This window comes from Jatropha curcas, chromosome 4 (assembly GCF_041381405.1).
Source record: "Jatropha curcas cultivar XTBG-Jc1 chromosome 4, XTBG_Jcur_1.0, whole genome shotgun sequence".
Lineage (NCBI taxonomy): Eukaryota > Viridiplantae > Streptophyta > Magnoliopsida > Malpighiales > Euphorbiaceae > Jatropha > Jatropha curcas.
This window is the reverse complement of record NC_143154.1, coordinates 561076-584307: the sequence shown is the minus strand read 5'-3', so window position 1 is coordinate 584307 and position 23232 is coordinate 561076. Positions and strand designations below refer to the sequence as shown.

General features: G+C 33.0%; 4 protein-coding genes across 5 annotated transcripts; all 4 read right to left on the bottom strand.

The window, feature by feature from the left end:
- Nucleotides 1-2582: 2582 nt before the first annotated feature.
- Nucleotides 2583-5706, bottom strand: RKD5 (RWP-RK domain-containing protein). Its single transcript, XM_020677079.3, has 5 exons — nucleotides 5471-5706; nucleotides 5090-5339; nucleotides 4176-4423; nucleotides 3702-3931; nucleotides 2583-3135 (listed from the first exon to the last, which is right to left on the bottom strand). The coding sequence occupies exons 1-5, from the start codon at nucleotides 5535-5537 to the stop codon at nucleotides 2935-2937; spliced, it is 996 nt and encodes a 331-aa protein (XP_020532738.1). The 5' UTR covers nucleotides 5538-5706; the 3' UTR covers nucleotides 2583-2934.
- A 3784-nt stretch (nucleotides 5707-9490) lies between these two features.
- REP (Rab escort protein) lies at nucleotides 9491-14575 on the bottom strand. The gene is made up of 9 exons (XM_020677110.3): nucleotides 13764-14575; nucleotides 13246-13368; nucleotides 12904-13003; nucleotides 12533-12571; nucleotides 12197-12440; nucleotides 12023-12098; nucleotides 11310-11502; nucleotides 10228-10308; nucleotides 9491-9895 (listed from the first exon to the last, which is right to left on the bottom strand). The coding sequence occupies exons 1-9, from the start codon at nucleotides 14507-14509 to the stop codon at nucleotides 9809-9811; spliced, it is 1689 nt and encodes a 562-aa protein (XP_020532769.1). The 5' UTR covers nucleotides 14510-14575; the 3' UTR covers nucleotides 9491-9808.
- An 885-nt stretch (nucleotides 14576-15460) lies between these two features.
- Nucleotides 15461-17547, bottom strand: LOC105628563 (RNA-binding (RRM/RBD/RNP motifs) family protein). Of its 2 annotated transcripts, none has more exons than XM_012209997.3 (2): nucleotides 17306-17547; nucleotides 15461-16391 (listed from the first exon to the last, which is right to left on the bottom strand). In XM_012209997.3, exons 1-2 carry the CDS (start codon nucleotides 17320-17322, stop codon nucleotides 15614-15616), a joined length of 795 nt encoding a protein of 264 aa, XP_012065387.1. In that variant the 5' UTR covers nucleotides 17323-17547; the 3' UTR covers nucleotides 15461-15613. The 2 variants fall into 2 exon arrangements, with proteins under 2 accessions (XP_012065387.1, XP_012065389.1); XM_012209999.4 differs by having other exon boundaries at nucleotides 15461-16095; nucleotides 17306-17546.
- A 2263-nt stretch (nucleotides 17548-19810) lies between these two features.
- LOC105628565 (tail-anchored protein insertion receptor WRB-like protein) lies at nucleotides 19811-22947 on the bottom strand. The gene is made up of 7 exons (XM_012210000.4): nucleotides 22697-22947; nucleotides 22408-22487; nucleotides 22027-22097; nucleotides 21214-21284; nucleotides 21053-21134; nucleotides 20804-20853; nucleotides 19811-20078 (listed from the first exon to the last, which is right to left on the bottom strand). The coding sequence occupies exons 1-7, from the start codon at nucleotides 22811-22813 to the stop codon at nucleotides 20013-20015; spliced, it is 537 nt and encodes a 178-aa protein (XP_012065390.1). The 5' UTR covers nucleotides 22814-22947; the 3' UTR covers nucleotides 19811-20012.
- Between the last annotated feature and the right edge of the window lie 285 nt (nucleotides 22948-23232).

Here is a 23232-nt window from a genome sequence, read left to right as displayed (position 1 = left end):
AAACGTGAATGTCCTAAAATTAGAAAGCACACGCTAAAAGTCTTCGTTTCTTTTTTTTTTTTTTTTTTAAATTTAGGCAGTTCGGCGAGATATTTGAATTGGCTTTTAGCGTGTTGATCAAGTCAAAACTCTTCTCTACTCTATTAATTGTAGCATTTAGAGATTGAGGGAACTTTTTATAAAATATTAAATAATATAACATTTAGCATTAACATTTAGCATTTAATTAAAATTTTTTGATAATCATACCCATTATTTTTTTCCTCCGAATCAGATAATTAGATAACTAATGTCGTTTTTATCATTTTAAATTAAAAAGTTATTTTTACCAAATACTCCTAATTTAAACCGATATATAAACTGCTATTTGCTAATAGCTAACAACTAATATAGCAACTAATAACGCAGAAAGTACATGGGATTATAACAATCTTGACCGGTTTCTAAAGCTATTTTAAATTTTCTATCCTAAAAAATTCATCTTGAAAATAATTTTGAGACGTGATTAGTTATTTGATTAAAACTTGTTATTACCAATCCAAAGTTTCATTTTTTTTCCTATTCTACTCCTAAAATTGGTTATTTTTAATCCATTTAAGAACTTTGAATTTAATAAGCCTCACATGTTAAGTTTAGAAACGGATTAATGATTGAAATTAGTTGATTTTTCATATCTTCTATTCAAGGTTCTATTGATTTTTTTTTTTTGATTGCAATTGATAATTAAAAAAGAAATTCTTCTTTTTTTCTCAAAAAAGTTTATCTTTTTGGTAAATTTTAATTTAATAGATTAAGAGAAAGTTCAAAATTGCAAATCTAATTTATGAAATAGACAATAAAGCAGCCTCCAACAACTTTTATCGGCATGTCAAACTCAACTACATGAATTAATATTGTTCCCCACTGCAACTACACAAAAGCCTCCCATACACTATCAACCCAACCTTTTCCCTTCTAATTTGGTTTGGTCCTCAATCTACCAATCTAGTTACAACAGAATATTCGAATCGAGCCAACTATTTTTTATTTGGTTCGGCTGCCATATAAATAAGTTTCGGTTTGAATAGATTATGATTTGGATAGATTACTAATAAATAATAACTTGGTTATTCAATTGCGATGCGGTTAGTTGTAAATGATAATGGTTGTATCCGGAATAACCAGATTAACATTTAAATACATAGTTGCTTTAGGAATAAAAAATTGGAGACAGAAAATATTACTATTGGAATATTTTCAATTTGGAAATTTCCTTGTAGTCGGTTTGAATTAACCATCTGAAAATATAAATTCGATTATTCGAGTGACAGAGAAAACCGCAAACAATCAGCTGCTTTGATTTTTATTAAATACTGTTTAGATCAGTTACTGAATTTGTAAAATTTGACTATATTTGGCTTGAGTAATTCAGTTTGAATCGGTTTAGATTTAAAAAAAAAAAAAAAAAAAAGGTTGCTGATTAAATTTCTAACATGACATTATATCAAGAAATGGCTCAACCTTAAAAATACAAAAGTTGGTGGCTGTAAGTGGTAAGTTGACATTATTCCGAAGGAGTGGGAACGATGGTGGTGTGGGATAAACATGGCATGGCAGCTTCGAAAAAACCAGAGAAGAGAAAACCTACAGAGAAATTCAATTCCCATTGGGACTAAAACCATTTAGTGACCACAAAGTTTGACCTTTTTCTATAGAGAAAATTACACTATGATCTCCATGGTTTACGGTCAATAACACTGTTTTATTTTTAAAAATATACCAATTTGTAATTATATTTTGCTTCTAATACACTATTTTATTTTTTAAAATATACTAATTTGTCTTTATATTTTAGTTCTGATACATTATTAGGTCATTCTGTCCAATTTTTATATTTTTTCCATTAAATCAACAAGAAAATGTGAGGGTTAAAAGAGAAATATTAAAATTTTATACTTAAAAAATCACAATTCGATTTATATGGTTTGAGAAATACAATTAATCTGTCCCTATATTTTTAAAATATACTAAAAGTGACGAGATAAAAAAAGGTATTTTCATCATTTCATAAGGCACCTAACAGAAAAGAAAAAAAAAATTAGACGGAATGATTTTATAGTATAAGGAAATTTTAGTCTATTTCCTAAAACACAAAGAATGACTGACTAGTTACATTTCTTAAATCATTGGGACCGTATTATAATTTTCTCTTTTCTATATTTGATCTATCTCTCCACACTCCATGTGTTTTCTAAGTGGAAGCATACATATAAGAAGGGTCAACAAGTATACACATAAAGAGGGTTCATGAGCATATCAATAGCAACAATTTATTCACACATGAAAATATGAAATCAATTAAGCGGCTGGTTCTTTTTGAATCCTATGAACTTAACAAAGAAAAAGAACTATAAAAAAAAAGAAGTGAACAGTGTTAAAAAGTAAAGGAAAGAAAGAAAACACAACCAAACAGGTAGCAACAGAAGAAAGTTCCAAGTTTCACACATAGATGAATACCTGTCTGAAATTCTTACTGGTTGTGCACAATCCTTCCTTATCTTATAAAAGCATCATAAACCAAAACACATGGGAAAAAGAAAAGGTTAGTCTTAGAATATACTTATTATAATAGTATCTTATAATATTCTCTATAAAATGTAGCAAAATTCAACCATTTCTAACAATCCATATGCAAACTGTTTGGGCCAACTTTGAGAATATACTTGACCAGTTTCAGTCCAGGGTCTCATTCAACAAGCAGAGATGACCCACAAAACTGTGAGCTAGAAAAGCCTGACTCAGATGGTCTGGCAACAGAAATCCATAAAATGGGATTTCAAAGGCAACTGTTAGCCTTAGAAGCAAAACTGTACATATGGTATTGAAAAGTTTGAACTTTTTGAATATATAATTCTGTTCATGTAATCCCAATCCCTCTGAGACACAGGGAGTGACTTATGGGCTGCCTTGGTTTCTAAGAGCTCTTGCTCGGTGCCTTCTCTTGAAAACATCTTGCCTGAATCTCTTGGTCTCACTTTGTATTTCAATGAAGGGTTTCCTCTCTATAGTTTCTTTTTCCTTCTCCAACATCTTTTGCCTCTTCGCCACAGCCATTGCAGCATTCTCATTCTCTTGCTTTTGCCGTTCTGCCTCTTCCTATACAATCTTTTCTATCAACAAGCAAGTACTACGTGCAGATTCAAATGAATGCACACACATGAATATGCATATATTGACATTAATCCAACAAAGCACTGTGTTCCATAATTGTTCAGCAACGTATAACATTGTTCATAAACATGAAACAGTTCAGCCAGTCATTGTGATGTTCTAAGCAAATGTTCTTATTGGTTCTCTATGAAAATAGGGAAGGTAGTAGCCAATTTATAATCTATTTGGGATTGTGGTTGAAACTGCTTTTTCAAAAAACCAAAAACTAGCATTTTAAATGTTGGAAACATGGTTGCAAGTGTTGCTTAGTAGTTTGAAGCTTTTATAATCAAAACATGTGAAGTTTAGCTAAAAAAAGCTTTAATGACCTCTAAATAATATTTCCGACACAGTGATTTTCTCAACAATACCTCAAATAACAATGCCAAATAGAACCTTAATGCGCATGAGCTTCAAAAAAGAGAAATCAGGCTAAGCTACTACGATGATTTTCAATTCATAAGTGAAGCAGGATAATTCAATTTGGTACATCTCAAAGGAACAGAAAAGACCTGGAGATTATGGATAAGACTGTCAAGGGATTTGATCTTCCTATGCGGCCATCGGGGGATGCCAAATTCCCTACACTTCTTCTTGAGCACTGTGAGTCCAACTTTCAGGTTTCTTGAAGCTTCTGCAATAGGAAGACCAAAGTATTTGACAAGATCTTCTAAAGCAATTCTAGCTATGTCTTCAGTAGCTGCTCTCTTTTTCTTCTTTGCCACAGAACTGCAACTTTCCTCTGCATGTGCAGCATTACAGTCAACTATAAAAAAATTAAACATGTTCTCTATAATTAATCAAAAAATCAGTTTCGTGAAATTTATTGGAAGCAAGAACAAAGTATTTTAGCAAAACAAAACTATAACCTTTAACAAAGGTTACTTCAGTTTTATTAAAATGAGTTTATTTAAGAACAAATAAGAAATAAATCATCCTTAGAATGATAAGCCACAAATTTTAAAGAGCTTGCTCAGATATTGGACCTGGTGCACTTGGTTCAGTTTGTTGATCATTTGATAGTTCAGGGGTAGCAATTGAATAAGGAAGACAGTTGAGATCCTGATCCAATACAGGCAGACTTTTCTTAGATTGGCAGCAATCACCTCTTGCCCTTTCGCATTTTCCCTTTGATAAAAATTGCAATGACTCTCCGTCTGCTGTTCTGCTGCTCAGCTTAAAAATTAATTGGAGATCATTGGCCAGTGTTGGGATTGATTTCAGCTTGGGATTTCTGAACATATAAAAATAATTAGAAATATATAATCAAAACGTCTCAATTGATCAAGATATGTTGTGTTGATAGTAGATTTTGCTTACCTTGATCAAAACGACTAAAAGAACGAAGTTCTCATTGGACTATGGAAATTCCCCAAACTTAATGTGCACAGATTCAATAAACAGTACTAAAATATAATAATTTCATTTGATATCTAAACTGAAACATAACAATTTCCTAACTAATGGAAATGTGTTAGTGTCTTCTTCAACAAAAGAAGCATATACTTAGAGACAAATAGGGAATGGTGTATACCCTTAAATTCTTGAAATGTATAAGACAGTTTGTGAAAAAACATCAGTCATCAACAAGAAGAAGGCACTAGTATTGAAAATTTAAAAAATTACTAGGCCTAAAATGTACCAGTTCAAACCCTTTCTAAAAGATTATAGGCTTCTTTATCCCTACTCTCCTCCTGTTACAATTTAAAGAACCCCATTTGATATAACATTAATCAAATCAGTAAATTTCCTCTAATGCACCAAAGCAAGTTCACAAAACTTACAAGACAAAAGCCCTAGCACTCACTAGGACTTGAATATCCAAATTGAAATTTGGGGGAAAATGGGGGAAATCTTGGAAAAAAGATATAAAATTATAGAAATTGAAACAATGGGTTACCTAGAAATTGAGAGTAAAGAAGGAATGTGACTCAAATGAGGAGGATGGTCTGCATGAAATGCAAACATACACTGCCACAAACCAATCACTTGCCCTTCAAAAAGCTCCATAACTTTGAATCTCCCCAACATGAGAAGTGGGTTTGCTGCTATTTCAATATATGGGTTATCAACAGAGAATAGGAACTCTCTCTGAACTTCCTTCTCCTTCCCATCCTCCAATCGGTACACATGCAAACACCTAATCAACTCTGCAAAACCCACACAAAAACAAGCAGTCAAGAAATGCCAAAAACTAAAAATCAAAAATCAACCTCATTTTTGGGATAAAGATTTCATTTTTATTAAAAAAATAAAAAAGAAGAAGAAATCATAAATAAACCTGTGTTGATGGTGTTCTGAAAGACTAAGAGAGCTGTTAAGGAAATGTCTTGACAAGAGTCTTCCATGAGGAAGATGAAATCATGATTAGATTAGAGAAAGGGAAGCAGTTAGCAGGAATGCAGTGCGTAGATAGAGTTCATTGAACCAAACAAGAAATGGATTTAGACACTGCAAAACTATAACAAGTTTGCATGATCTTTTTCAGTTGGTTTAAGACTTTAAATTTAACCTGCAGGTCCAGCCAACCCATATTAAATACAACAGCTTCTCTCCTTTTTGCTTTCAATTGTATTTTATATTTTACTCTCTTTTTTTTTTTTATTCTAATAGACTCCACATAAATTCAAGTTCATGTTTTTGTTACTTGAAAAATTAAATAAATCTGAACTTACTAAAAATGCAAATTGCATATCTAAGACCTTGAAATTATTAAATTTTATTCATCAAATTTTTAAATTTTTAAAATAGTATATATTTTCATTCAATTTCCCCATCCAAGCAAATCTATATATATATAAGCATTTAGCTTTAAAAAAAGAGTATGTCGTAAATGAGATGGTTAAACTGCGGAGTATAAAATTCAATGATCTGAGTTCGACTTGAAGTCTTGTTATTGAGTATTGATATCATCGTTAGAATTATTAAGTGTAGATATCATCATTATGATTTATAATCTTAGAATTAATATGCAAAAAATATCAGAACCAAACTATCTATTGATTTGTGTGATAAGTCAGAAAATTAAAATCAAAATTGAGTTATCTCCACCACTATTTTAAAATTAAAAAGAAAAACACTAATTCCTATGCTCTAATGTGAATGGAGAGGCATGAGCATAGGAATGATGGTAGTTTTGTTTGATTGTGAGGTGAATCATTTACAGTGTCCCTTAGACTTCCCATAACTGTCTACCTCTATATGTATATCCAGTAAAGACATTCCAAAATTGCTTAAATACTGTATCAATGGCAGAAGGAATGTACTTTTTTTGTGAAAAAAAAAATATTCTCTTACCACTAATTTAAAAATTAATCCATTTTGAATCGGACCGCGATGGAAATACCAACACATTCACTCGATTCGGCAAACACTTGCATTTCGACTACTAAATCAAGTGATATTAAATCATTTTAATATATATATATATAAAGGAATTAAAACAAATGTAATTTCACTAAATTTTACACCAAGATTGAAATTATATTATGGAAAGTAGTGCCAGAAATCTAAATATGCTATATATAAGTGCCAAAAATAAATAAAAGAAATGTTTTGTGCAATCGCATTTTCAAAATCCCAGTTGTCTTGCAATATATATAGTTAAATCTACATATGCAAAGTCCAATAAGATCGACCAATCAGCAAATTACAAAATTATAAATTTAAAATTTAAAATTATCACCATTGGATGAAGAGGTGATTGTGGATATGTATATAGTAAAAATGAATAAATAAATAAAACTGATAGTTAGTCAGAGGGTATTTGGGTCAAAGAAGAAAAGAATATTTGGGTCACGAAAGCAATACCAACTACCTCAACTGCATGTCTGAGAAGTGGCAAAAGAAGTTAGGAATAGGAAAAGTCGCATTAAGAAATTTACAGGAATGCCATTGGACCCCCTCGATTGACGTGCTTGGACCGTTAGGACAGTTGAAAAAGTTTAGTACTCAGCTTTGTCTTCTTCTCAGTGGCTTTGACTGCAATTTGTTGGGCTTTGAAAAGCCCAACTCTAGAAGTCCATGCCCATGAAGAACTTGGGCTTCAATTGAGCCCTAATTCTAAAAGGAATACCGTACGATCCGCTTGAATATGAACTGAGCTGTGTTAGTACTCTTCCATTTTAACTTGAGAAACGGCATCACTTGTTATTCCACTTGAAAAAGTCTTATAGATGTTTTATGTGATAGGAATATATCAATAGGACAACAGTGAAAACAACAATCTTGTATGGGAGTGAACATAGAGTTATTATCTATCGTTGGCCGATAGAATCAGTCCAGGCCTGAGAGCGGTGGTTTATCCTATGACGGATGTCAACAGTTAAAGTCCACTTATCTCCAATTCGTGAATGTTGGGGTCAACATGTTCATTAAATGAATGATATAAAAATATATATTTTAAGATGGAAGTATGGTCACACAAGATTGGTCAATATTAGAAATGACCAAATTAGACAAAAGATGCAAGTAGTAGAAGTTGGAGAGAAAGGAGAGAAGAATGTCTAAGATAATATGACCATGTGCTACATAAACTAATGCAATACTTTGGTAGATGAATGTAATATCAAATGCTTAACATGTTCATCAGATGAATGTTATCGAGGGGCCTAATGCATAAATTTAACCTTGAATTTTCACCGATTATTTTTGTGGCCCATTGAATTTTGCGGACCCATCATGACCTTAAATTTTTATTTTATTCAGTAGCTATGCACCTCACCACGTAGGATATACATAGCGTGCGTTCAATCACTTGAAGGAGAGTGAGAACTTAATTTAATACCAAGTGTGTCCAACGTGGCACTCCTCCTTCCAAACTCAAACAACCCATGCACAATCCATAGGTTACCAAAATAAAACTTTCTCTTTACCTCCTCCTATTATGGATCCACACTCTCCATTTCAGTCTCTGTTAGAAACTTAAAATGAAGACTTATAAGGATTTAAAAAATTTCCTCCAGCTTATCATTTTCTTTTGGCTTCTATTGTCGTTTCTTTTGACTATTAAATAAAAACTATCATGAAATCATTCAATTTTGAAAATCAGCGATGACAACAACAGTGATATAAGTATACCAAAGAGAAAAAGGAAGAACAAAAACCTCAACTGTACAATTAGGAAATCTCTAATAGTAATACCACAACGACAAAGCTTCAACTCTCTCTCTCTTTTTATTTCTAATACTGATTTTTTAAAATTGAAAAGAAAAAGGCAGTTTCAACTACAATTAATTTATAGAATGTATAGTGAATCTTGAGGATAGATAAGAATTGAAAATATCATTGATGAATTGATGAGAGACTCAAGTTTTTCAGATCGCGAATCGTGAAATACCATGAAAAAGTTATAAGAGATGTCAAAGAAAAGCGGTGACTGGCATAAAATCCGCGAGAGACCGTCACTAGTATTGATATAATTAGAATATAATTTATTTATTGGTTTTACACGTCAACACGTGTGTGATACACGTATTTATCAAGCACTGTAGAAGGGCACAAAGCTAGTTAAATTTTTCAGTTGAGAGATACAAAGAGTCATTACTAAAGTTAAGTGGGTCACAAGATTCTTTGTTATGAGTTCTTGATAAAAATATGCATTTGGCCAATAAAAATAGAAAAGAAAATGAGAAAAAAAAATTGTATATGTTCAAATTCGTAAGTATGATACTTTCGTAGACGAAGTTATTAAATGGAAAAGAAGTATTTCTAACCGTATGGAGAGAAGTAGTTGCAAACAAATGGTTTTTAGATATTAATGAAGATTTACTGTAAACGGAACAAAATGAAAATAAAAGATTCATCTATCAAATAATCATTATTATTTGTCTTTAGGCTTAATTTATTCATTATTATAAACAAACGATTTTAAAATTTTTCATTTTCCAAAATTACTTTTCACAAAAAATGTTTCAAAATTTTACACTTTGCTTTTAATTGTAATTGTAATTGAACAGTGCAGCTATTGAAACAAAGCTGACTGAATAAGCGAGGTTTGGAGATTATATTTCTTTTAAACGTTCAAGTAAAAGAAACCTATTCGGTCAGTTTTAAGTTGCACAGAATGGCACAACCGACCTGTCTTCTATGTTTACACAGACAAATACTCGAGCCACTGAACAACCATTGAAACCAAAGTTTATGGTTCAGGCCAATCCATGTCGATCGGTCGGTTTTATTCGCTTTTTATCCAGTCCAAATTACAGCCTAGTGCTAAGGCTGCTACTTGGTGAAGCATGATCACAAAGCCACAGATCCGACAAAAAATCATCGGACTTCAACGACAAAAAAAAAGGTTAACTGAGTTGAAGTCTGCAAACAAATAATTTATCACAAATTTGTGTCTCCAAATCAGCTCTTTTCTACTTCACAACAAAACGTGGTGCAATTTTCAGTAACTTACAAGCAAACAATAACCTACGAAGTTTCTCACCCAAATTGAGGAAATAAGACTATTGGTAGCAAAGCAGAGTCCAGGAAAGCACCTCTAGGCTCTCGGTCTTTAAGCTGACTCACCATGTTGTTCAGAATTCTCTGCTCAGGCGAGTAACAATGCTCTGACATTACTCGATCATGTGACAGGGAAACTGTATAGTACAGGAAAACACCACTATGTCTCTCAGCTGAGCCCAACATCATTCTCAGAATCCTCAGGCGAGACTGTCTCTGGGAAAAACTCTTCATTTGGATACATCTTCTCAAACAGCTGTGGAGTACAAGCAAAAGTGCCGAATTATTGTCAGCAAAGATAATTCTGATAATGTTTTAATTGCAGTAAATAAAATTTATTAAATAACATGAAATAATTTATGGGAGACGAGTAAATGAAACATTCATATAGTTAGACCAGAAAAGTTGCACATGTTCTTCAGTCATTTTAATAAATTGGCATAAATGTTACTCTTGACCAATTTATTAAAACAGGGCATTCAGAAAACTTGCCAATGTCAATACATTAAACTGATAACATATTGAAATAGACATTTTGGGATAATAAAAACTTATATTCACCAAAAAATGAAAAGGAAAATAAAATACCTTAATAGCTGAATCTAAGACATCACCATAGTCAAGCTTTGCATCAGGCATGGAAGTGGAGCTGATAGAATCAAATTGAGCCTGAAGTATAACAAGAAGGAATCAAAAGTCAAACCCATGTCAATATCAATGCTTTGGGATCTATAAACTCCTCCTAAAGTTCATAAACATTTATATATCCAAACTCTACATATTATCCAGACAGTTGGATTCTCTAAGTCAATCAGTCAGTAATGATGCATGAAGTAAAAGCATGTTGACCTCAAAATAATTTGGCAAGGCTTATATAAACCAACCAGTAATCAATACAAAAAAGCAGATTGAATCTCCAGACCTACTAGAGGCACTGAGAAAACTAGGAACCAGCACAATAAGAAAGTCATACGTCACTCAAGCAGCAGTCTAATATTTCACTGTTAAAAGCTTAAAACAGTTATAGCAACCCCAAGTTGAAACTTAAATTACATCTAGATAGTGATGACAGGCATCAAGGAGATGAGATGAGACAGTGAAACGGGATTGGAACAGCAGCCAAGGAGAGAGAACAGGAAATTAACCAAGAAAAGGAGGAAGATAAAACAGAGAAGAATTCAAAATTAATGAGATAGTGAGAAAAGCCAGAAAACAGAGAAGAATATATGAGGAAAAGCAGAAGAAAACATGACAAAGAGAGGAAGGAGAGGAAGCTCTGGAACTCCAGATCTTTTCTTGCATATAAGTGTCAACAAGCCCTTTTTCAGGCACCTATAAGTTCCAGAACTCAGTCATTAGTCACTAGACAAGTTTCAAGTCTCTAGCCAACAAAACCTAAACTTATTAAGTGACCATTGAAGTGTAATGGGCATTCCCCCGACGTAAGTTTAGGAATAAGTTTCACTTAACTAACAACAGATGATATATATAAAATTATATCATTTTTCATTAGAGTATCAATTGTAATCCTCATAACTAAGCTCACTAACTGACAGAGGTTTAATTGAGTAAAGCATGATCCTGTTAACTATTTAGCTTCATCTTGTAGTTATGATTATCTATAGAAATCTTAATACATAGAAAAATCTAAGCCAAGGAAAGAAGCATACTGTAGTCAGCTCTTGAATATACAACGCACTCCAAAGTAATATGGGCTTTGCTACCGCATTCTCAGTTTGATCTAGGGAACTAGTTTCAGGTTGTCCAGAATCAGGACAAGTGAGAAGTGCATTCATGGCTGCATTTAATAGCTTCTTCCCCTGATGGACATCATCACACAAAGCTGAAAGATACAGTACAAACCTGAAAAGCAAAAAAGAAAAGATAAAAGATTAATAAAAGGAACAGGAAATTGCCAACTCTGATATCACAATATTATGAAGAAAATTAAACAACATTTCCAATCATGGTTTTCATATACCCAATGCTAGTCTCACCAAGGAACTGAAAAAAATAAAAAAAGAGCTAGGCATTTCCCAAACATAATCTCTTGGATCAAGCAGCCTACTCACAGGACTCCAAAGCAGAATCCAATATTGTAAAAAAATTACCAAGAAACTGAAACCAGTTCAGATTCATTTTTCTTCCTTTACATCCAAGATTTTAAATCTCACAGTTGTCAATGCTTTAGGACATCCTTCTCAGAAAAGTCCATGGAACTCTAAATTGAGCGACGGTCCAGTCTTCCACTTCTATTTTTGTATTTATCTTCCTTGACTTAATATAACTTAAAAATCCTATGATATTCATATTTCAGTTTCAGCAAGAGCTTTGCTTTCAGATGGTAATATATATCTTTTTTGAGGAATAAATACAAACTTACGTATCTGGAGGACAAACCGCCAAACTGCCACCTATCTGGAGGGCTCGAATTGATGTCATCTGCTCAGGGTACAAGGCTAGAGAAAAACAAATTTCAAAAACATAAAAGGGGTAGTTTTTAGTCTTCCTCTTAACTGCGTCAAAATACAAGAGTAAAATTAGAAATTAATCTTACATCGAGGAGGATATACAACAAGAAAATTTGCTATATCTGGCTTCAAGGAACTCCTTATAATGCATATTCCTCTAGCCACCTTCTGTTTAACATCTCTCACACATAAAAATTGAAAATTTTCATGCGGAGAATCCAATGGAGAAGCTGAGGGTGATGGAACTGTCAAGGATGGGTCCAGGACGAGCTTCTGGCTAAATATGTCCTGACCAGAAGCCAATCTTATACCTTTGTACCCGCCGCTACTCTAGAAAATTTTAGATCAAACTATAAGATATCAAAAGTAGCACTCATTTATATCATTCATATATTAAGCAAACAATAAGCATATTTTGTCACCTTGTCCATAAGCAAAGCAATCACTGGCATTCGTAAAACCTGTATGAAAAAAGTTTCAAATGCAGATAAGTATATTAGCTTTAAAAGCTACAACTTTACATTTTCACTTTATAAGAAAAATTCCATATGGAACACTATCTACAAATTCATTACTTCCCCTTCATTTTGGGATGGAAGCAATATGATAGTTATCTGGGGTTCCATACACCCTCAAAACCCAAATACACTTAGAAGTACCGAGCTTTAAGCAACCCGAGGATATTAGAGAATCAGATATTCATTTGATTGCCAAAAAGGCACAATTAACCTGAATCAAAGCCCATATTTGACCAAAGGGAAAAAAAATAACAGCACCAATGAGCGTAACTTACATAGATACTGCCTTTGACTGCAGCACGGCGACAAAAGGCTGGTGGCATTTCCCCTTGACCATAAATAGGATAAATAAAAGCCCCAAGTGCATTCGTAAACCTAAAAAGTGAAACATTAACACCAGTTAATAAAGAGCAGCAGTGATCCAATCTAAATTGCTGACCCAATTTGTAAAAGTTTTCATCCTACACTTACTTCTCAAGGCATACATCAAAAAAGGGATATCAAGAAGATTGCATTTCTGGCATCAATATTGTGCCAGCAACAAGTACAAATTGCTCAGATTTGAAAATGGAGGATAACTGGCAACATCTATGACTTAAAAAGATTGAAGTATGAACCTGCCAACTGATGATTGATACGTAGCCAATCGGTCTATTCCATCTTTTGTCTTGAGTAAACCTTTACATGCTCCTATGTTGTCTTGATCATAATCTGCCATGGCAATAGCATAAAGGATAATCCTGCAGAGAGTAAAGGGGATAAAATAAAGTCTCCAAACTGAATTATGCTCTGTAAAAGATATAGTACTATAATTGGCCAAAAAAAATATAGCAGCAATCTACAAGAAACAGAGCAATTCCAACAGACATTTTGAACACAAGTACAGAAGTGTGATTGCCACTAGTTAGTTGAATATATCATTTTCAGTTTGTTATGAGACTTTCGGATGCAGAAAGTAGAACAGAATAATATCAGTAGACTGTCAGCAAATATGCTATTCAGAGATTGGAACAAACCAGTTTGAATATAAAGTAAAAAAAAAACAAAAAGTTTTACTAAAAATAGACGAAAATGGGTATAGATATAAAAAGAACTCTCACTAACAGATAGATAAAGATCACAAAGCAGTCTGTACGATTTAATCTTGGAAGACAACTTCATTTTAGTCAAGAACTCAACAAAAGGACTCTCCAAATCCTCCACTGAAATCTTGCTACTGCTCTCTGCTTCTTCTTCTTCTTCTTGATTCTCATTTCCTCCACTGCCACCACTAGCAGTGGCAGCCAATTGTCCTTGCACCAACTTAAAAAACCTCATCAACCGATTCTTCTCCATCAAGCTCAAGCTCTTATCTTTGAATATAGAAGCCCTTGAATCCGGCACATTCCATAAATTTCCATTCTCATCACCTACAAAACTTGCATCTATACTCTTGAACTCAACGTATTGACTTGCTCCTGACTTTAACAAAAGATTAACGGACTTGTCCGCACAAAATAAAACCCTAGGTCCGGATACATCAAGATTGAATTTATTAGAGTGTTCTTGTAAAAGTTGAGCGGAAAATGAGGAAATTTCGACGTCCGAATACAGCGGCCGAATGGCAAGATTTACGACGGAGAAATCATCGGCGTTAGCTGAGGTGGTCGAGGAGGTGGGAAAAGGTGGTGGAGTAGAATTGGAATTGAGGAAAGAGGTGAGGTCGGGGATGGAGAGAGAGGAAAAGTGGGATCCATAGAAGTGGTTATGGTCAAGGTGTAGTACTGATTTTCCAGAAGCGGAGGCTGCGGCCGCGATCACGGATTCTGGTAGGCCAGTGCCGACGACGATTAGGTCGAAGGTTGTTGGATCAATTGGAGGATAAGACGGAGGTTCACTCATGGTGGCGCGTGAGCGAAAGTTGCTGAGTTGATGTATCACATAAATAGGAACATGTACCTCCACATTTATATTCAATTGATTTATGCTTTTTTTGGTTTTTGCTTATTCTATTGGTAAAGTGAAAAAAAATAAAGCTAATTGCAAAATAATGATAATAATAATTAAATTCAAATATAAAAAACCAATTTTTGATAAAATTAACTCAAATATAAAATGATGTCTTATGTCTAAATAATAATTTTTATTTTTGATTTGAAAGAAGAGGTAGTTTATATTGAATTACAATCTCAATTTCATCATTTTTTTAACAATATAATTCAAGTCATTTAATTTCCATTTAAATCATTTTTTAAAAAACATTATTTAATTTTATTCCATAAGCATATTGTGAATAATTAAATATTTTACATAATACTCTAAAAATATTTTACATAAAAACAACAGAGGAGATCAAAAAATAATTAAAAATATTTAAATATATAGGTAAGAAAAGAAAGTGTATTTTAATGTAATTTAAGTTTAATTGATGTAATTTAAATTTTTTAAGTTAGAAAACGAACAAAAGCTTAAAAAATGACGAAAGCTTACAAAAATTTACTCCCTTTAATGAGCCGACCGTCAAAAATGCCACCGAGTCAGAAAATAATAATATTGTAAATTGAATTCTTAGAAATGATTTATTTTCTTTCTCAATGACTTATTTTTTAAAGTAACAATAATTGGATTCACGAATTAAAATTTTTTTCAAATATAAAAATTGACGGAAAAAAAAAATAATAATAACGACCAAAAACACGTTGATCCCGCCATATCATGAAGAGAGCCAACGACCGGAATTGGTAAGACGACAGTAAGGGAGTCTCAAACTCAAGCTTTATACCTTTACTTTGATCAGCTTAAACTAACAGTTAACTTAAGACAGGAAAAGAAAACATTATCACAGTCTCACCATTAAAACTAAAATCCATCCTTCGAGAAGCAAGTATAAGAATATTCTGAGCATACAACCTAGTAAAGAGTAAGCTTTAGCAACACAACTGATTCATGTAAAGATGGCAGTGAATCATCGCTGGCCTGAAACCGAGTCAGCGAATCCTCGACTCTTCATTGCCTTGATCTTGACTCGGCTCTTCTGGCTTCATCTGGTGTTGAAGGAAACAACTCCACATACCTTGATCCTATGGTCATCTTATCCTTGCTCATGGCTCTTTTTGCTTCCTCAGCAGAAACAAACTCTACGTATGCCTCACCAGTAGCTTTCCCATCTGGGCGACACGCAATGTGTATCCTTTCTTCAACCAGCTTGAATTCTTTAAAGAAATCTATTATTTCGGGTTTTTTCACAGAGAAGGGTAGTCCTCGCATCTTCAAAATCTCAGTATATTCCAATTGCTCCTTATCACTGAACCTCTTTGCTTTAGATGGTGGTGGACTTCCATGATAATCAGTGTCATAGATTCCTTCATAATTCACCTCTGCTGCAACAGCATTGTAATAATCCTGCCTCTTGCACCTAAAAACTTCCACATATCTACGGCCCATGTTCTGTCGATCTCTCTGTAAAGCAAACTCAACCTGCATAGACCCTGCAAAGACGACGAAAGCCTCTCCTGTGAAACGTCCATTCTTATTGACCAGCAGCACATCAACAATATCCAGTCCAGCAAAGAATTTGAAGATGTCAATGTCAGTGCAGTTGAAAGGAAGCCCCCTCAGACGAACCACAGGAAAGGGAGGAGGCTGAAATCCTCCACCATAGCTGTAGGGCTGGAAGCCGCTCGGACCACTGCTCACTGCGAAGTAGGGATTTGATTCCATCATTCTTTGTCTCTTTGAGCCGACCTCGTACCCATCCGAAACCCCCCCGCCTCCCAACATTGCCCTTCATTTATCCACACCCAAAAGAAAGAAAAATCCCCACTCAACCTGTTAATAAAACCAAACCCAACCCACACTTCCCTGACACCTAATATTCCTACAGTTTTTTCTTTAAAAATAGAGGTACCATATTTAACATCCCTCCTAAAAGAAACCATAGATAAACCGGAAATGCAAGGCAATGCAAAAGTATAACATTTGATCACCAGTGGAAAAAGCAAGACAAAAATATATAATGTTATCTCTAATGGTAGTAACAAAATCTCAACCAAATGATGCAATAAGAAAGGATCAGCAAGTAGAGCATCTTGAATATATATATCATTATTATAATCCTAGTGCAAGATAACGTATGTGACTCGACTCAAATTCACATTGAAAGTATGGGATTTCAACGTAGGTTTTACATGAACTTATGCTCTCTAAAACTACACCAATTACTTCAATACACAGGGTATATGTTTCTCCCACAAAATACACTACTTTCTCATTCATTCGCCAGCATATCAATGAATGGTTTCAAAACATCTTCATAAATAACTACGAAAATTGGATAAAAATTACCATCCTAAAAACAATTAATTATTGAATCCGATACTAAATCATGTCCAATGTTTAATTGGTTTTCAGATACATACGCACGAGATATGAAGGAAAATATTAACTAGAAAAGGTTCATATTTTTCTTTTTCTTTTTCTTTTTTAATTTCATTTGCACACAAGAGGAAATTTATATTCTTTAAATTTATTTTCCCGTTTAAAACAAAACAAGACCAAAGGACCAATTCGCAAATCAAAGTTCAGTCTTCAACCTAATGATCAATTATCATATAATTCTGATTTCACAAACACATATAACAGACGCAACAAAATTTCCAGCAAATTTAAAAATATATATATCAAATTTTATACACTTACCCTCTCGATCCAAACATGGTTGCGCGTCTTTGAAATCTTTAGGAGGCGCTGTTCGATTCTCTGTGGAAATTAAGGAGATTCGGAACTCCGATGGGAAATTGCGTTTATTTGTACCCAATTTTCAAAACCCTAACGAATCTCTCGCTCCGTCGCAGGTTGAGGAATGGAGAAAATACAAAGAAGAGAACCCTAGCCGGTAGGTTCAAACAAAAGAGTAAGACCACGAGTATTTTCGCTCCTACACCCCCGTATCGACATTTTATTTTGTTCCCCGTTTTAGTCAAATTATACTTGAACCCCCCAATTTGTTTTTAATTACAATTCAGACACATATTTTGTCAAAATTTGTTATACTGTCCTTTTCTTTTTACAATTACAAAATTAGCTTTATTAGTTTACATTTTACAACTTTATTTTGTCGTGTATATTACGGAATAAATTTATGGTGTAAAATAACTCAAAATATATGAAATTCAAAAGATTTATTAATTATGTTATAATATTTTTAATTTTCTACACTACATACTTTTTCCTTTCTTTGCAAAGAGTAAGAAAAAAAAATGTGAGTTTTAATAAGGCTAAATCACTAAAAAAAACATCAACTTAAACACATTTGGTAGATTTAGTCTATACTTTTAATTTTAATTATTACCTAACTTATTTTTCCTTGCCAATTACAACTTCTGTTTGGAATTCGTTTATTTGTTGCTTATTCAACTACACGCCAGCACACGTCCATGTGGCCCATATCCATGCGGTCATTCTTTGGCCTTTTCTCATTACTTTTAGAATCTCTAAGGGGTGTATTGGATTATGATTATGATTAATGTAGATTTTTAAAAGAATCATTGAGTTTGACAGAATTGAAGTATTTTCTAAAATTTTCATAAATTTCATTAGAATTTTATGAATTTTGATTGACTTTAATGCAAATAAAATTATTTTTATATATCAAATTAAAATTAATTTTAAGACCTAATTACACAAATTAAAAGGCTTTAGAACACAAAAAAAAAAAAAAAAAAAAAAAAAAAAAAAAAAACTAAAAAACAATGAGGAATCAAAAAGTAACATGCATCATTTTCTCCAAAATCTTTTTTTTCTGTTAAAACTTTACCGCCAGAGACCATGAAAGGTTTGCAATGGCTAGCGTCGTCAGCAATCGTCCCGCGCTCCTGTTAATCGTTATATTAAACGGTTTCCATGATGGGTACCCTATCCATTATTAGTAAAAAAATTATTTTAATAAGTTCGAAATTTAGATAGTTAAAGATTTGTGGGTACCCTACCCATTTAAGAGTTATTTTCATCGGATTTTGAATGGATACGGGTATAAATATTTAAACGAGTTCGAATATGAGTACTTAAGTTTTTAAACGGGTTTAAAGAGGATACAGATAATAAAATTTTAAAACGGATGCCTATACAGCTAGTTAAAATTCTTGCCCCGCTTCCATTCTATTAAAGAGGTGTAGTGGTTGAGACTCTATTATATTTTAAAAGATTTTTGAAATCTTTTGATTGAATGATGAATTTATGGATGACTCTTTTATTCATACCTAGCACTTTAAAATCCAACGAAATAAATAATTTTATATAATCCTTTCAAATCAGTAATTTTTTGAATACCATCAAATTTGTATGAATTTTAAATTGTCATAATTGAATAGTATCATATTTTTATGAATTTTATAAGAGTATAAATTGAATACCATAAAATTTTAATACACTCCAAAAAAATCTAGATTGAATACCATTAGAATTTTAAAAATTTTTTAATAGAGTCTTAGTCCAATACACCCCCATAAGTTAGAAGATTGCTTACCACCATGCAGGCATTCTTTAGCCTTTTATCTTTACTTTTAGAATCTCTAAATTAGAAGATTGCATTCTCAAGACAATCTCCTTTTCATTTCATCACAAGCTTGAAAGAATTTGATGCAATTTTACGATTAATAAACTCTTTGACGAACTCTAGGCCCTTTGTAGCACCCTCGGTAGCTCGCACTAACTGCTTGCCCTTTTTCTCTGAGCTTCGGAATCTGGACAGAAACTAAAATTAATAATAAAAAATTATTCTAGGTATTGATTGATAAAATTAATAGTATTGACAAAATAAAAAAAAAAAAAACTCAAAAATTCAAAATTTTTTTATGATTAAGCCTTTTAATAATTGTGTTGGTTAAGAAATAAAATAGAAAAATAAAATAGGAAAGCAAATTGATATTTCAGCTCCATTTATTTTAAAAAATAACTTACTTTTAGAGAATATTTTCTTATTCCGTGTGTCAATATAAATCAGAAGTTGAGTTGAGCCAAAGAGCACAAAGGAGTGCATGAAACCAAAAATAAAAGAATTTACTATAATGAAATTTAAGGAGAGCATAGAAATGATGAACAATGATGTTCATTGTCTCAGAAACAAATAAAAATCCATCTGCCACACACTCAGAGCACATCTTTCTCCTTTTTCTTGCTCTAAGTTTTCCAGAAGTACAGAGAATGTGTTACAAGAGGCTAATTTTCAACTTACTACACCAAAACTGGATTTATACAGAATAAATAAACAACAAAAGTTCAAGACATGGGAAGAAATGATGCCAAATTCCTGAGCCTTCTCATGCTTTGAATGTAATTGGAGAACAGCATTACTTCTTTTTTTTCTTTTATGGCGAAGATATGCAAATCGTTCAAAATCCTCAGTCTACTAGAAGACTTGACAGACAAATTTGCTAACCCTGGTAGATAATATCAACCAAGGTATAATTCCAACCTGCAGTAACAACAGAACTATTAAAACAACATAAATAAATAAAATTCCATGTCATTTATTGTCAAATATCAAGTAATATGCAGATCCGAGTCAGATATTTTTGGTCCCTATTCCTATGTGTTCATCTAGGCCACAGAAAGATCATGAAAACCCTAAAAGAAAGATTTAGCTGAATTAGATCCTTAAGCAAAATCTTCTCCACAATTAGATGCTGTGATCACCATATAATCTAAGAGAAAAAAGGATAACAGTTGGTCAGACCCCTTGTAAAGTGAACATTACGGAGTAAAGTGATGAACATGTCAAACACGTCTGTTTGAGCACTCACACTATCTTTTGATTATAGATTACATCTGATAGAGCTTTGTAGGCCATCTTTGGAAATGCTCTACGTATCTTCATTCTTCCACCGCATGCTTTTTATTGCAAAATATGGCTCATTGTATGGCTAATATTTATGAGATTTTAAGTTGATGTTTCTCCCTTGAGGCTCTATGGTTACCAAATTTTGTGAAATTTTTTTACGTCGTTTTATTATGGCTAGGAGGGCCTTGATATTTTAAGTAATTTTCATGTTATCCGAGCGAATGAGACTTAAAAAGTAGACTGATTTTGGAAAATCCAGAATTGATGGGTCTGCAAGACTCGTTTCAGTAAAAGATTATATCCAAAATATTGATTAGAAAGAAACAGAGAAAAAGCAAAACAGTATTCAAAATCATTACCAGTACATTATCATTTAAATGATGTCCAGCACCCAAGGATAGCAGCTTTCCTGAAAACAGTCAAATAGAATGGGTCAGCATAATTAGAAATTAATTGGAACATTGTCTATGGTTCCTTTATTTGCTCACTGATTGTATTGTGTTTTTTACCATCCTTCTCCCTGTAGTCTCATCAATTATGAACGCGAAAAAAGAGGAAGAGTGATAAAAAAAAATATGATGTAGAGATTAGTGAATGTAATGTATTACCGAAGGGCTGCACCAGCTTATGAGATATTGCAGCAACAGGAGTCCTCCAAAACCAGCAAGTCAGCAGGACATACGTTGCAATCTGAATACCAAATTAATTCATTCAGGTCTCATTGAAGAAACCAAAAAATTGTAGACAACTCTAATACACTAATTACAACCTTTAAGATAAATACTATTTTTAGGTACAAATCATAAGACAGCTTCATCTGCTTCTTGCGCATTTCTTGACCTGGAAGGCAAATACAGTTGTTAAAAGCTTATACTCATATTTGATAATAATACAAAGCTTAAAACTAAAAGGTTCAAAGGAGTGCAAAAGCTTATGGCACCCAGGCAGAAAACATTAAAAGGTCTCCATAAGACATGAATCTCTCTTTGTCTCTCACGCTTCTATTCATGGGGACAAATGAGTACAGACATTATAACTAAGAAAAATGCAAAAAGAAAAGTAAACAGCAGAGACACAACAAATAAATAAAATCTCGCGAGGAGATGGCCCAGGATTTTGGCTTTTCTACATTAATTTGGCAAGGCAAGGTACCATTTATATGAAAATTAATGTCACTTTTCAGACCTGACAACAATAGTTGGTAATCAGAGAAACTGACAACAATAGTTGGTAATCAGAGAAAAGAAGAAGAGTTGGTAAGATGATGCAAAAGAGGTTTTGTTCTAAAAACTACATTTGTAGCAGAATGCAAGAACAGATACGCCTAAACCAATACCAACACACACACACACACATATATATATAGCCATGACTATCATCAGGCGTATTACAAGAAGATGGAAACACTTGCTGAAATAAATAGAAAAACATAGAGCATAAACTCTAAAAGTGCTGCCAGTCTATCATTAATTTTTCCACAGATTTATAAAACACACGAGTAGATGGCTTGAGAATTATGTAACTAATGCTTTAAGCATATCTCCAATGGAAAATACATGTCAGCAACTGCAAATAGCCTTACAATTTGCAAGTTCCTTCTCCTTCGCAGCTGCCAATCTCCTAAGTTTTGCAGCTTGAGCAAACGTTGATGGCCTGCGACAAAAACAGAAGCCAATTATACAGATAAAGAATACATTCTCCAGCAAAGTACTGATTCAAATTCAACAAATAAAAAATTGCCAACGCTAAATGCTTCTGGAACTCAACCTAATTTATATCCTTTATTATAAGCTCTCAAACATATCTATGGAGGTTGGCATGATTGATTATGTATTAAATCAACAAAATTTCTAAGGCTAGTGTCAATTTGGCTCCAGAAATATCAAATCAATGCCAATTACCCAAACTACTAAATGATGCAAATAACGGATAAAAGAAACCTCAATCAACACAAATCACTCACTGTGAATAGGAGGTCGCCTCTTTCAAAAGACGCTTTATTTCTGCACGCAACTGAACATCCGAATCACTCCTAGATGCTTTCTACAAAGGAAGAACAATTTCCTTCAGGAAAAGAAAAATCTTAAACACAATTTACATCAAGGGTCCATTTGCATATACATTCTATTAATTAATGGCCAGATCCTTATTGTTGCAACTATAGCGTATAAATCAAACAATAGAATCGCATATGAAAAACCAAAATCCGTTCAAATACATATTGAAATTACGAAAATTAGAATGAAACGTACCCTCCTCAAGTGTTCGAGCCACCTTGTGAGCAAGTGGAAAAAGGCAACAACGAGAAAGATTACAGGAGCCGCGAGATAGCTTCCGTGTTGTCCTTCTCCGGTTTCTTCCTCTGCCATAATTAATTAATTATAATTACGTTATGTTCTTCTTCTTCTTCGAGAAAAAATCCGGAGATTGGTTTTCTGTTGATGAATGAATCAGGGGTTCTTTGCCATGCTGATTTCTTTTTCTGTTACTGTTCCAATCGGTTCTGTTCGTAAACGTTAATTCTCCAAATTGCCATCCATATCCAGTCGCCACGCAACTTTTTCTCCTCCTATATTTTACTCTTTTTTATTTCTGCTTAAACGACGTCGGTTTCATCCTGTCAATATGGAGAATTATTTCATTTTGTATTAGTTACATATATATTTGTTACGTATGTATGATATGTTTTCATGAGATTCTATAATTTCATAAACAAATACAATAAAAAATTTTCTAATAACGAATTTAACATGAAATAAAAAAAATCATTCAAAAAATAATTAATAAA

Excerpts from the sequence above, each read along its gene's own strand:
- RKD5 (XM_020677079.3), bottom strand. The coding sequence starts at position 5,537 with ATGGAAGACTCTTGTCAAGACATTTCCTTAACAGCTCTCTTAGTCTTT. Across the intron at positions 5,340-5,470 it reads TCAGAACACCATCAACACAG|AGTTGATTAGGTGTTTGCAT; the intron begins GTTTATTTATGA and ends TGGGTTTTGCAG. Across the intron at positions 3,932-4,175 it reads AACTGAACCAAGTGCACCAG|AGGAAAGTTGCAGTTCTGTG; the intron begins GTCCAATATCTG and ends CTGCACATGCAG.
- REP (XM_020677110.3), bottom strand. The coding sequence starts at position 14,509 with ATGAGTGAACCTCCGTCTTATCCTCCAATTGATCCAACAACCTTCGAC. Across the intron at positions 13,369-13,763 it reads TTGTCTTCCAAGATTAAATC|GATTATCCTTTATGCTATTG; the intron begins GTACAGACTGCT and ends TACTCTCTGCAG. Across the intron at positions 12,441-12,532 it reads TTGCTTTGCTTATGGACAAG|AGTAGCGGCGGGTACAAAGG; the intron begins GTGACAAAATAT and ends AAAATTTTCTAG.
- LOC105628565 (XM_012210000.4), bottom strand. The coding sequence starts at position 22,813 with ATGGCAGAGGAAGAAACCGGAGAAGGACAACACGGAAGCTATCTCGCG. Across the intron at positions 22,098-22,407 it reads GAGGCGACCTCCTATTCACA|GCCATCAACGTTTGCTCAAG; the intron begins GTGAGTGATTTG and ends TTTTTGTCGCAG. Across the intron at positions 20,079-20,803 it reads ATTTAAATGATAATGTACTG|GTTGGAATTATACCTTGGTT; the intron begins GTAATGATTTTG and ends TTGTTACTGCAG.